At 48.8% G+C, this 13,317-nt stretch overlaps 1 protein-coding gene across 7 annotated transcripts in view; it reads right to left on the reverse strand.

Moving 5' to 3' along the window:
- LOC119978085 (transcription factor SOX-13-like) overlaps window positions 1-13,317 on the reverse strand; it is a 181,839-nt gene that overhangs the window by 48,251 nt on the left and 120,271 nt on the right. For 4 of the 7 annotated variants that reach the window (XM_038819474.1, XM_038819468.1, XM_038819473.1 and 1 more), the window contains exon 2: window positions 7,888-8,113. In XM_038819474.1, the coding sequence (XP_038675402.1) occupies window positions 7,888-8,112 (225 nt within the window). In that variant the 5' untranslated portion in view covers window position 8,113. Of the gene's footprint in view, window positions 1-2,921; window positions 2,995-7,887; window positions 8,114-8,402; window positions 8,614-8,776; window positions 8,910-13,317 lie in introns of those variants that run through there. The other 3 variants (XM_038819470.1, XM_038819469.1, XM_038819475.1) reach the window with 3 other exon arrangements.

Raw genomic sequence — 13,317 nt, forward strand, 5'->3', positions numbered from 1 at the left:
AAACCCACGCAGACACGGGGAGAACGTGCAGACTCCGCACAGACAGTGACCCAAGCCGGGAATCGAACCTGGCACCCTGGAGCTGAGAAGCAACTGTGCTAACCACTGTGCTACCGTGCCTCCCGTGACTGTTAGGAGTGGAAATATTTTCACTTCAAAGTACTCTTCCTCCTCAAAAACAAGGACTGCCACTTGTTAACCTAAATAGCATTCATCCACTAAAAAGGATTCTAAACTTAAACTAAAAATGATACTAATTCATGTGGCTTCCAATATGTCAGTCTCATTCCAGGGTTAACAAAAGCCAGTTAGACACTTCCACAAAAATGGCACCTTCCTCCTAGAACATTGAATGCAATAGAACGGGGAATATTTCAGCAATTTCTTTAACAATTACCTATATGTTTAAGAGTTGAGGAGGGAGAGAAGGGCGAGCAGGGGAGCAAAGTGCTTACTGAAGGAATCTGGTTATCCAGTTACCGTCTTCCTGAAGAGGAAGATGCACCACCCCCTTAGACACATCGCACTTCTTCTCTCCAAAGTCCAGTTCACCTAGTTGCCGCATGGTTAACGGATTTCAGGGTGCACAACATTCATTTGCAAGGTTGAAGATCCGCGTTGCTCAGTGACAAAGTAGGAAAACGCAGCATTAAAGCTGTTCGTGTAGAGTTTAAGGAGGCTTCCCAAAATCTTATGGCTGTTCACTGAAGTTCTACGTCATTCCTCACACAAACCAACGTCACAGAAATTTATTTTTCAATTGGACTTTACATTGACCTTTAAATCCTTCTCTGGAGGAGGTGTTGTTACGCAGAGGGTCGTGCCTTTTGCTGTTGAGCCAGAACCTTAAATGTTTGGGGCAGCAGGGTAGCATGGTGGTTAGCATAAATGCTTCACAGCTCCAGGGTCCCAGGTTCGATTCCCGGCTGGGTCACTGTCTGTGTGGAGTCTGCACGTCCTCCCCCTGTGTGCGTGGGTTTCCTCCGGGTGCTCCGGTTTCCTCCCACAGTCCAAAGATGTGCGGGTTAGGTGGATTGGCCATGCTAAATTGCCCGTAGTGTCCTAAAAAAAAGTAAGGTTAATGGGGGGGGGGGTTGTTGGGTTACGGGTATAGGGTGGATACGTGGGTTTGAGTAGGGTGATCATGGCTCGGCACAACATCGAGGGCCGAAGGGCCTGTTCTGTGCTGTACTGTTCTATGTTCTATGTTGGTGGGGCGGGGGGTGCTTGTCGGTATGGATCAGATTGATGTTAGCAACACAGGGTTCAAACCCTGTTCCTTTCTCACTCTCCGCTTGTAGAGGTTTGGATACACTTTGTCTTTCAAACTGCCTGATTTAAGGGACGGAAATCCGCCTTCCAGCATAATCGGTCACCTACTCAGAAAATACGCAGCAGGTCTTGGAAGTGTGGTGGAGGCATTCAGGAGGACACAAGATGATTATTTGAATAAAATCATGTGCAAGGGTTATGGGGAAAAGGCAGGGGAATGGCACTAAATCGTGATGCTTGTGTTTGAGAGCCGGTACAGACATGTTGACTGGAGGGGTCTCGTTCTGCGCTGGAACAGCTCCGTGATTGTGTGTGGTCAGGCAGAATCCATGGAGGAGACAGCAGCCAGGGATTTTCCTGTCCGGCGAAGTGGGTCCTGCTACGGCAGATACAGCGAAACTCTGAAAAGTCCATTGATTTACGCAGGAACAGAAGATCCCGCCAGTGGGAGAGGCCGGAAAATTCCCGTCAGTGAACCCTCACCAGAACTAAAAACGTTAAGTGATGTAATAGAGGGCATCAGGGTGGCGTAATGGCTGGCACTGCTGCCTCATGGCGGGTTTGATCCCAGCTCCGGGTCACTGTCCGTGTGGAGTTTGGATATTCTCCCCGTGTCTGCGTGGGTCTCACCCCCACAACCCAAAAGATGTGCAGGGTAGGTGGATTGGCCAAAATAAAAAAGGTGCAATAGGTTTGCAGCGAGTACAAAGGCACATAGTGCCCTATGCTCAACCATCTTCAGCTACTTCATCAATGACCTTCCTTCCATCATAAGGTCAGAAGTGAGTATGTTCAAAAGAGGGGGGAAAAAGTGTACAGACTGTACAGTTTCATAGAATTTAAAGTGCAGAAGGAGGCCACTCGAGTCTGCACCGGCTCTTGGAAAGAGCAGCGTACCCAAGCCCACACCTCCACCCTATCCCCATAACCCAGCAACCCCACCTAACACTAAGGGCAATTTTGCAAACTAAGGACAATTTAGCATGGCCAATCACCTAACCTGCACATCTTTGGACTGTGGGAGGAAACCGGAGCACCCGGAGGAAACCCACTCACACACGGGGAGAACATGCAGACTCCGCACAGACAGTGACCCCAGCCGAGAATCGAACCTGGGACTCTGGAGCTGTGAAGCAATTGTGCTAACCACTAAGCTACCATGCTTCCAGTTGATTGCTGGGAAGTATGAAACCCAGGATGTTTATTTGTTGTATCCTGTTTTGATACATGTTTGTAATAAAATACTTTTTTTTTTAAAGTGGGGTTGTTCGCTCTATGTTTGCACAATGTTTAGCACCAAATACTGAAGCAATCCACGTCTACATGCAGCAAGACCTGGACAATATCTAGGCTTGGGCTGGCAAGGGGCAAGTAATGTTCATGCCACACAAGTGCCAGGCAATGACCATCCCCAGCAAGAGAGGATCTAACCATTGTCCCTTGACACTCAAAGGCATTACCATTGCCGAATCCCCCACTATGAACATCCTGGTGGTTATCGTGGACCAGAAACTGAACTGGACTAGCCGTATATATACTGTGCCATAGGTACCCTAAATTTACCTGGCAACAGAGGTAGATGACTATTGTCAGGACCAGCTACAACTACAGGCAGATAACAAGAGAGACACAACAGCTTGCTCACTTACGTTTGAGAACGCTCTTCTATTGTTAGTTCTGCTTCCGGTCTATGGCCGCTAGGCCGAGGTGGCTTACTGAGGGCTAAATACATTGAGGTGGGATGAAAGAAGACAATTGCAGTAAAGGAGGGGAAAGAAATGAAAAAAGAGGCAAAAGTTAAAAAGACCATGAAGGTGGTAGAGAAAAAGAAAATCATTGAGGGAAAAAAAGAAGCAATAATCTTTACAATTGTTAGGCAACAAAAATATTTGATTGGTATATCCCACCCCCTTTACAAAAAAATAAAACTGGGATGTTATTCTTGGTTCAATGGCCAACTGAAATTAACATTCCTTATAAAATACGCACTGTGGTTCAAATAAAAGCGAGTTTTCCTCAAAAATTGATGTTCAAATCACAAAATCTAAAAATGATAAATATCGAAAAGGCCCCTTTCAATTTGCAAATAATTTTTCATTACATGTAACAAATTGGGGGTGGGGGGTAGGGGGGGGAAAGAAGAAAAAAGCCGAGAGATTAGTCTGCAGTGCCCTGGAGCAATGGGATCGAACGTCATTGTGCAGTTTAACAGTTAGCCTGTTTCCCAGTGGCAGCTGGCTGGAGGAAGGAGTGCGCCAAGTGTTGCCTCATGCTTTAGGAAGGGTTTGAAGGCCTTGGCGAGGGTACAGAGGCGATTTAGCAGAATAGTACCGAGAGTGAGAGAATTCAGTAGTGGAGAGACCAGAGAAGCTGGAATTGTTCGGAGAGCAAAGAAAAGGTGAAAGGGAGATTTGAAAGGGAGGAGATCAGAAGTCTGAGGGCTTATGACTCTGTGGAACCAATACCCTAAGTGTGCAGCAATAGGTACATGGACCTGTGTGATTTTGTCCAAATACCTACTTATGCCTAAACACCACGTCACATTTATTTTGACTTTATTAAGCAGCAATTGAAAGGCAAGTAAGTAAATTCTCTCATAGCTGGCTATCTAACTCTCATGAATTTAATGACATCCTGTTGATTGGGCAGGGGTCCATTATAGAGCAGAAAAAGACAATGTTAGGGTTGACTCAACTAGTGCAGTCCGTGTAGCAGTACGGTGCATGTCTTCCTCATTATGAAGATGGGCCATAGGTAAAGGACCAGAAAAGCCTATCATCGCTGTTTAATAGGCAAGTGAGTATTGCCACAGCCTTGATGGGGTTGCACAGATTTCAGTCAAAAATTGAATGGTTTGCCCCACAGAAGAGCAATTTCAACACTGCGGCACTGCCAGTGATAGTGATAGGGGAGGGGGGGGAAAAAAACAAAGAGTTCCGGGTGTCCTCGTACCACCAGTCAATGGAAGTGGAGAGGCAGGTGCAGAAAGCAATGAGCAAGGTAAATTATCTGTTGGCTTTCCTTGCAAGAGGATTTGAGTTCAGAAGTAGGGATGTCTTGCTGCAGTTATACAGGGCCTTGGTGATGCCACACGTGGAGTTTTAGCCTCCCTACCTAGGAAAGGATATACTTCGCCACAGACGGAAGGCAGGGGAAGATTCGCAAGGCTGATTCTGGAGTTGGCGGACTGACCTATGAGGAGTGAAAGGCCCTGTATTCACTGGATGAGAGAAGATCTGATCAAAATGGGGTAGGCTATTTAGGACTGAGATTGAGAAAAATGTCTTCACTCAAAGGGTAGTGAGTCAGTGGAAATCTCGACCGCAGAAGAAAATGCTAGCCAAGTCATTGGATGCATTCAATAAAGTGATAGTTAATTTTTTAGAGTTTAGTAGCATTAATGGGGATGGTAGAAAGTGGGAATATAGCATTGAGATAAAGGATCAGTCGTAATCGTACTGAATGGTGAAGCAGGCTTGAAGGGCCAAATGGCCTACTCCTGCTCTTAGTTTCAATATTTCTATGTATCTGTGGGTGACAATACTCAGACTTAACTAACAACACTGACGCACAGTAGAAGCCGTGTGTACCATCTACAAGATGCACTGCAGCAACTCACCAAGACACCAAGACGCTTTGCCAGCACATTCCAAATCTACAACCTCTGCCATCTAGAAGGACAAAGGCACAAGGTGGAAGTGAACATCATCCCCTGCCAATTCCCCTCCAAGGCACTCATCATTCTGACTCAGAACTGTATCACCGTTCCTTCACTGTCGCTGTATCAGAATCCTGGGACTCCCTTCCTAACAGCACTGTGGGTGTACCTACACCACATGGACTGCAGCGGCTCAAGAAGGCTGCTCGCCAACACCTCCTCAAGGGGCAATTAGGAATGGTCAACAAATGCTGGTTGAGCCAGCAATGGTCACATCCTGTGAACGAAGAGATTAAGAAAAAGGATGAATTTACAGCTTTGTAAAATAATTTATGGGATGTGACCGTCGCTGGCTGGGCCAGCAATTATTGCCCATCTCTAATTGTGGTTGAGAAGATTGTGTTGAGCCGCTGCAGTCCATGTGGTGTAGGTACACCCACAGTGCTGTTAGGGAGGGAGTGTGATCCAGCGACAGTGCAGGAACGGCGATATAATTCCAAGTCCGGATGGTGTTTGCTTTGGAGTGGAAGCTGCAGCTGCTGGTGTTTCCATGCATCTGCTGCCCTTGTCCTTCTAGGCCATGGGTTTAGAAGTTAATTGTTGCGTTAACCATGTCACGCACATCCTGTTTCAACATACTGTTAATTGCTTTTGAATCTGTGATCTATACAACAGTAAGAGACTGGCAGCGTTTCTAACTGTGCTGAAGTACTCACTGGGTACAAATACCTTCATCTCTATCCGAGCTTCATTTCAAGACTCTGTCCAAAATCCCAAACCACTCATCAACAGAAAAGGATCTCCTTTAATGTTTGTCTAATTAATCTTCTACCAACTCATTAAGCACAGGAATGACAGTGTTTCCGGACAATATTAATAATGCACCAATCCCAAGAATCATGGGTTCCGGGGCATAGAGAACGGGGCATGTAGCATATCAAAAATATGGGTTACCTGCTCAAGGCATGGCTCACGACTCAAATTTCCATCCACCCAGGCAACTAAGTCCGTTGACAAGGCAGGTGCTTCAATCAGAAACATCTTACAAGAAGGTCATGGCACCTGTGTTTTGGCCCGACCGGAATGACAGTGACATTCAAAGTGCTAGGCAACACAGCGTACACTCGTGATGGGGGGGAACAGCAACGAAAGGTCATTCACCTCAAACGTTTACCCGGTTCCCCTCTCCCTCGCTGCTGCTTAACCCGTTTACAATGGCCGGGATTCTCCAGCCATTGGCCCGGGGTGGGATTCTCTGCTCCCGTCGGCAGTGCGCACCGCTTCCCCCCACCCCCCCCCCCCACCCCCAGGTTGACCGCAGGCAAAGCAGAGAATCCTGTCGCCAGCGAACGGCGCGCCGCTGATGAGAAACACGCTGCTGGGAGGCCGGAGAATCCCACCCAATATTTCCTGTTTTTATTCCACATCTCCAGCGCCTGCAGCATTTTTACTTTGGAAGTTGTGTTAATCTCATCTGGAACAAATTTGTTAGGCCACACTTATGAAAGTGCTGATAGAGTAGACAGGGAGAAGAAGATGTTTCAACTTGTGGGAAGGACCAGGCTGGGGGAGCCATAAATATAAAATAGTCCTTAATAAATGTAACAGAAACTCAGGAGAGAACCCAGAGAGTGGTAAAAATGCGGAACTCACTACTGCAAATATAGCACATGCATTTAAAGGAATGTTAGATACAACTTTGGAAGCTTGATGAAGGAGAAAGGAACAGAAGGATATGTTGATGGGTTAAGAGGATGCTGGGTGCGATTTACTGGCCGAGTCCCAGCATCCAGGTGGTTTAGCACACTGGGCTAAATAGCTGGCTTTTAAAGCAGACCAAGGCAGGCCAGCAGCACGGTTCAATTCCTGTACCAGCCTCCCCGAAAAGGCGCCGGAATGTGGCGACTAGGGGCTTTTCACAGTAAACTTCATTTGAAGCCTACTTGTGACAATAAGTGATTTTCATTTCATTTTTTTCATTTCATCCGCAGCATCGCAGAGGAGACCCCAGTTGGCGCCTTTTAGCGCCGGTCCCCACAAACAGGGACCAGGCGGAACGGCACTTGGTGAGGTCTCATAGGCAATCAGATGCCACAGGCAAGGAAGGCCTCTGGCATTACACCCCCCCCCCCCCCTCCCGGGTCCGAAATAGCAAAAAAATGCCGTTAGATAGAGGGGTTGTTGGGTTGCTCCCAGCATTGGAGGCGCCGGGGACGACCCCACTAATCCCAGCCAGAATGGACTCGGATTTTTAAAAAATATTAAATCACTGCCGCTCACGTGATTAACAATGTCTTGGGGCAGCACGGTGGTGTACTGGTTAGCGCTGCTGTCTCACGGCGCCAAGCACCCGAGTTCGATCCCGGCCCCGGGTCACTATCTATATGGAGTTTGCACATTCTCCCAGTGTCCGACTGGCTCTCACCCCCACAGCCCAAAGATGTGCAGGGTAGGTGGATTGGCCACGCTAAATTGCCCCTTAATTGGGACAAAAAAGAATTGGGTACTCTGTGCTTTGAACCAGTTGGGCCCAATTGTCCATTGCTGTGCTGAAAATACTTTATCATATTTAACGTCACGTTTAAAGCAATCACTGCATTACAACTGAAATGTCACCCCAGTTGATTCAGGTGTTGGTGATGGTGAATCACAGAGTGCCTGGAAGTGTGTGTGAGATCACAAGATCCAAGAAGTAGCCATGCAACTCTTGACCTCCCGCTTTTTACTCATGATTTGACTACAACGATGATTGCTTCTCGAGGTGCCCAAACACCCCATGACAAGCCTGTCCTGCCACTTGCAGGAATCCAACCAAACCCTCAGTTGGATGGTTCGACAAGTTTCAGGGCCTTTGCCAAGTTCTTCCACGGCGATGGAAAGTCAATCTGACTGGGATTCAGCTCTCGCCCAGAGTTAGCTTTGGCCCCAGAAGCCGCGCGCTCATGTTTGTAACTTACATGCGTTTGCTTCACGACCCCCGACCTTTCGAGGTCAGAGTTCTCTCGCCCCAGGGCCGCCCTGCTCTGAAGCACCTCAGGGTGAGGGTTGTTGGGAAAAGAAGCGCTGAGAGATCCGTAGCCGCTCCTCTCTTCCTCCACCTCCTCCACTTTCACCTGGTCGTGAACCATAATCATGTCTCCATTCACTTCCATGCAACAAGAAGCCAGTTGTCGTGCGGACATTCTGCAGGATGGGGAGGGGGAGGAATGGGGAGAAGAAAAAGCAGAAGATTTAACATTCGTTCACTTTTGATCTAACACTTGAAGCTCAATGGTTGCAAAGTATACCAAGCGATGGATCCGCAAAGGGAAAAGGGGAGGAGCTGGGGTGGGGTGGGGGGGGGCGGTGGCGCATGTTTTACCATTGAACAGAGAGGAAAGGGCAAGGGACAATAATTCAAGGGGTACGCCCCATGCATTTGGGAACAACCGAGTCACGTCGTGTGGTGCACTAAGAAAAGGTGGCGGTTTGCCTTTAAGTCTCGACAAACCCCAACAGCTAAGGCAACAAAACAGTTCTTTATGCAGCTCCACAGGCATCGCCAGAGTCCTTTCAGAGCTGACGTTTCTGTAAGAGAGAAGCTGGCCAAGAGAATGAGTGCAAAATGGATTTTTGCTGGGAACACACAAGCCCATTCTGCACCCAACAAAAGGGAATATTGGATTCACCTTTTGACAGATGACAAAAAACACGTGATCCCTTTGAGTAAATGGTGTGGTGGCGGGGGCGGGGTGGGGGGGGGGGGGGGGGGGGGGGGGGGGGGGGTTGGAACCGAAAAAAGCAGAGAGATTTCTGGCGATAATAATATCACTGCAAACAATAAATAACTCAAATAATTCAACCTACAAGTCAAACAGTTCTGCGCAAAGTGGCAGTTAGAGCAGCTTCAAACAGAAAAGCTTGTGAAACAACAGAATCTATTTTGTAATGGAAAGGAAACGGAGAGAAATGCGAACGAGAGGAAATGGAACAATGGACCGCTGGACAAAAGAAATCAGACAAAGGAGAAATGTGACAAGAGGACAATGGCACACAGTTTGTTCAGTCATTCCTGCTTTCAGGGGTAGGTTTATCTCTCTTCCCTTCCCTTCCCAAAGCCTCCTGTTTGGATTTCATCATATCTCGTTTCCTTTCAACAGATTTCTTTGTCCGCTGCGCTGGATTTAATCTGTGATCGAGTTAATGCGAGTTTTAATTTAAGCTCTTGTATGAGTCAACAGCAACCACAGAATTGAAGGCAACCATTAACCCTTTCGGTGCTAAAACATCTCGACTGGTGTCCAAGATTATGGAATGCGAAGCAACTCCTCAACACGCCCAGATCCCCGGCGCCTTTTAACATTTCCCCACCCCGCACCCCGGCACCTCCAGCGAATGGTGGGTCGGCTTTGAATGCTTTCCCACATATTCTTGCTCTCTGCGGCCATTCTTTCCGCCCATTTCTGCCCAAGCTCTGAAATTCCTGGATGAGCAGGTGTTCCGTTTTTTTTGTGCCGGGTCAGGCCCAGATTTTCCTCAGGCATCCCACTGCCCCAACTGTGTCTCTCCGGATTACTCAAATGTCCCAGTTTCCAGCTCCCCTGAGAATCCTCCCCTTTAACTCGCCGCTCGTGTTCCATTTACTGCCAGTCAACAAAGATAAACCCATCCCGCACTGCGCTGCACCCTGGGAAGCCATCCCGCACTGCGCTGCACCCTGGGAAGCCATCCCGCACTGCGCTGCACCCTGGGAAGCCATCCCGCACTGCGCTGCACCCTGGGAAGCCATCCCGCACTGCGCTGCACCCTGGGAAGCCATCCCGCACTGCGCTGCACCCTGGGAAGCCATCCCGCACTGCGCTGCACCCTGGGAAGCCATCCCGCACTGCGCTGCACCCTGGGAAGCCATCCCGCACTGCGCTGCACCCTGGGAAGCGCGCTGCCGCCCACTGTTGAGCAGTTTTCTTTCATTCGTTCACGGGATGTGGGCGTCGCTGACCCGACCAGCATTTATTGCCCATCCCCAAGTGCATTTAAGAGTCAACCACACATTGCTGTGAATCTGGAGTCACATGTAGGCCAGACAGGGCAAGGACAGCAGATTTCCTTCCCTAAAGGACATTAGTGAACCAGATGGCTTTTTACAACAATTGACAATGGTTTCACAGTCATCATTTGACTTTTAATTCCAGATATTTTATTAAGTTTAAATTCCATCACCTGCCGTGGTGGGATTTGAACCTACGCCCCCCAGATCATTACCATTGGTCTCTGGGTTACTAATCCAGCGACAATGCCATTGCGTCACCGCCTCCCTTTAATTGTAGTGGAAGGCTCCCACACATGCAGAAACTCTTCTCACTGGCACCCAGAGCAATGAAGGTGTTGGCTTCGAGGCAACAAAAGATCGACAGCAGCGTCCGCCAACCCACGCCACAGTGCATGATGCCAATGGACGGAGTACATCGATAAACCACCAACCAAAGCCGAGGAAAGTGGCAGGCAAGTTCGGTCAAGCTGCGGCACATTCAACCAGACTTCCCATCGACACATTACGTACCTTCCTGCTTGTAGCTCTGGGCACAAGCGAATTCTCCCACCCTTGAGGAAATGCTCGCTTAAAAAGAAATTTTTCACGCCCTCCTGCTATTCTCCTCCCCCCACCCCCCCCCCCCCCCCCCCCCACGCCCGACCCACGCCACGAATCGCCGCTTGCCGTTTTTTTACGTGGAGCGGCGATTCTCCGAGGCCGATGGGCCGAGCATTCACGCCCATCTCAACACGGCAGCAAACACACCTGCTCGCTGCCGTCGTGAAACGGGTGGCAGATGCCCGTGTGGGGCATCTGGGGGCCCGATTGGCACGGCAGTACCACAGCCGTGGCAAGGGGGACCGTGCGTCCGTAATGGACGCACTCTTTTCCCTCCGCCGCCCTGCAAGATCAAGCCGCCACGTCTTGCGAGGTGGCTGAGGGAAAAGACGCCAACTGCGCATGCGCGACCGACTTCATCGGCCGCGTCAGCCGACGTGACGCTTGAAATGCGGCCTTGACGACCGTCGTCAAGGCCACGCCGCCGTGATGCGCGGGGCCGCGCTCCTAGCCCCGCCCGGGGGGGCGAATCGGCCCCGGAAGTGGGCGTGAAGTCTGCCGTGTGTCACGGCCTGTCCCACGGCAGCCTTTACGATTCTCCGCATTTGCGGAGAATCTCGCCCGGTGTGTTTCATTGCAAGTCCGCCCTTGTTATTAGATGTTGCATATCTCATTCTTCCAAACTCCAGGGAATGTAGGGCTAGCCTTCACAATCTGTCCTCAAATGATAAGTCCAACGCAGAATTCAGTTTAGCGAACCCATCTTCCAATCAGCCGAGGGTAAGCATGTCCCTTCCTTCGGCACGGTGACGAAGACGGAGCTCAGTTCTCCAGGTGTGGCCTCTGGAATTGTAGAACGGTGACTTTACTCTGCAATGGCCTCACAACAAAAGCATCATTCCTTTCTCTCCTTTGAAATAGCACCGTGGGATCCTTCAGACTCATGCGAAAGTTTAATATCTTGTACAAAACATGGCACCTGCAATAGTGCCGCATTTTCTTCGAACTGCACTGGAGCATTAGCCTGGACTATGTGCTCAAGGCCTCGGGAGTCAGGCTTGAGTTTGCAGCCTTCGGCCTGCAGTCAGTGAACCCAGGCCAGCACCCCAACAAAACCTGGTACAGTATCAAAATCAAATTGAATGCTTCGAAAGGTAAACAAGCATTGCAGCTAATTCCAGTAACTAACAAAAAGAAAGGAACAGCTGGGCGAAGGATCCGAGTGCTGAATTTGCTGGATAGTATAAGAACACGGAGATGCTAATCGACTGTAATCTGATTTTGTTCCAATGCGTCCAGGATACTAAGTATTGAAGTATAACCTGCATCCGTGCTTTTGAACATTACCATTGCAAATAAAGAAGCATCATCACAATGCAGTTTGCATAGCAGCCTGGCGATACCTAATCCATTTCCAAAACAGATGTAAACTAGAGAGGGAGGGGGGTGGTGGAGTTGTCAGTGGCGTAGTGACAATGGTGTTGGACCAGTAACCCAGAAGCTATAGCTTACAGGTGGATGGGTTCACGGCTCAGCACAGCTACTGGTGGGACTTTTTAACCAATCTGTAATTCAAAGCTAGCCTCAGTAATAGTGACCATGAAACAAATTTTGATTCGTCATTAAAAAAAAAATACTCATCAAGTTCACTAATGTCCTATTAGCGAAGGGAATCTATCGTGCTTATTACCTGGTCGGGTCTAAAAATGGCGCCACACACGCAGCGATACAGCTGATGGTCACCTGCCCTCCGGAATGGCCACTTGGTTCCAGGGAATTAGGGATGGGGAACGTGCCTCGTCAGCAAAGCCCAAATCCCATGAAAGAGCAAATAAAAAAATGTAAAACATACAAGCTCCGAATGCAGACTCCAATCAATTGAAGGCAACAGAGCCACTGTTTGTCTGGTATGTTGATATTGATGTGCTAGAAAGGAATCCTTTACAATCACTGGAACCTTTAATGTGGTGTGTAAGGGCAAGATCATAAAATCACAAAGACAGAGGTCACTTGCCCACTGTGCCTTTGTCGGCCAGGAAAACGAGCCTGCCAGCTAAAGTTACAAGGATAGAGATTCCAAAGTGGGGAGGGATGGTTGGGGAGTGGGTGACAATTATCCAAATTGTTTTGGGGGGGGGGGGGGGGGGGGGGGTGTGGGGGAGGTGATCCAAAGTGCACCAGAAGTCTGTGATATCCAACAGAAGCGGTTGAATGTCTTCAGACAACACGCACAGTGGGCCACACGGTAGCATAGTGGGTAGCACTGTCGCGTCAGGGTCCCAGGTTCGATTCCCGGCTTGGGTCACTGTGCGGAGTCTGCACGTTCTCCCTGTGTCTGTGTGGCTTTCCTCTGGGTGCTCCGATTTCCTTCCACAAGTCCCGAAAGATGTGCTGTTAGGCAATTTGGACATTCTGAATTTTTATCTGTATACCCGAATTGGCACCGGAGTGTGGCGGCTAGGGGCTTTTCACACTAACCTCATTGCAGTGTTAATATAAGCCTACTTGTGACACTAATAAAGATTATTACATTTCTCTCTTTCCATGGAAAATATAAAACTCCCATGGAAAATGTACAACCCATGAACAGTTTGAACTTAAACCATTACAATCGCCAGGGAAAGGGTACTGAGAAGATTCTTAGGAGTAAAAGCTGACAGGTCCCCTGATTGACTTCATCCTTGGGTCTGAAAAGAATTGGTTGCAGATGTATTGGTTTTAATTTTCCAAAACTCCCAAGATTCTGAAACAGTCCCATCAGATTGGAAAATGGCACATGTACTCCTCTCTCCAACAAAGGAATGAGATAGAAACTAGG

Source organism: Scyliorhinus canicula, chromosome 15 (assembly GCF_902713615.1).
Source record: "Scyliorhinus canicula chromosome 15, sScyCan1.1, whole genome shotgun sequence".
NCBI classification, from domain to species: Eukaryota; Metazoa; Chordata; class Chondrichthyes; order Carcharhiniformes; family Scyliorhinidae; genus Scyliorhinus; species Scyliorhinus canicula.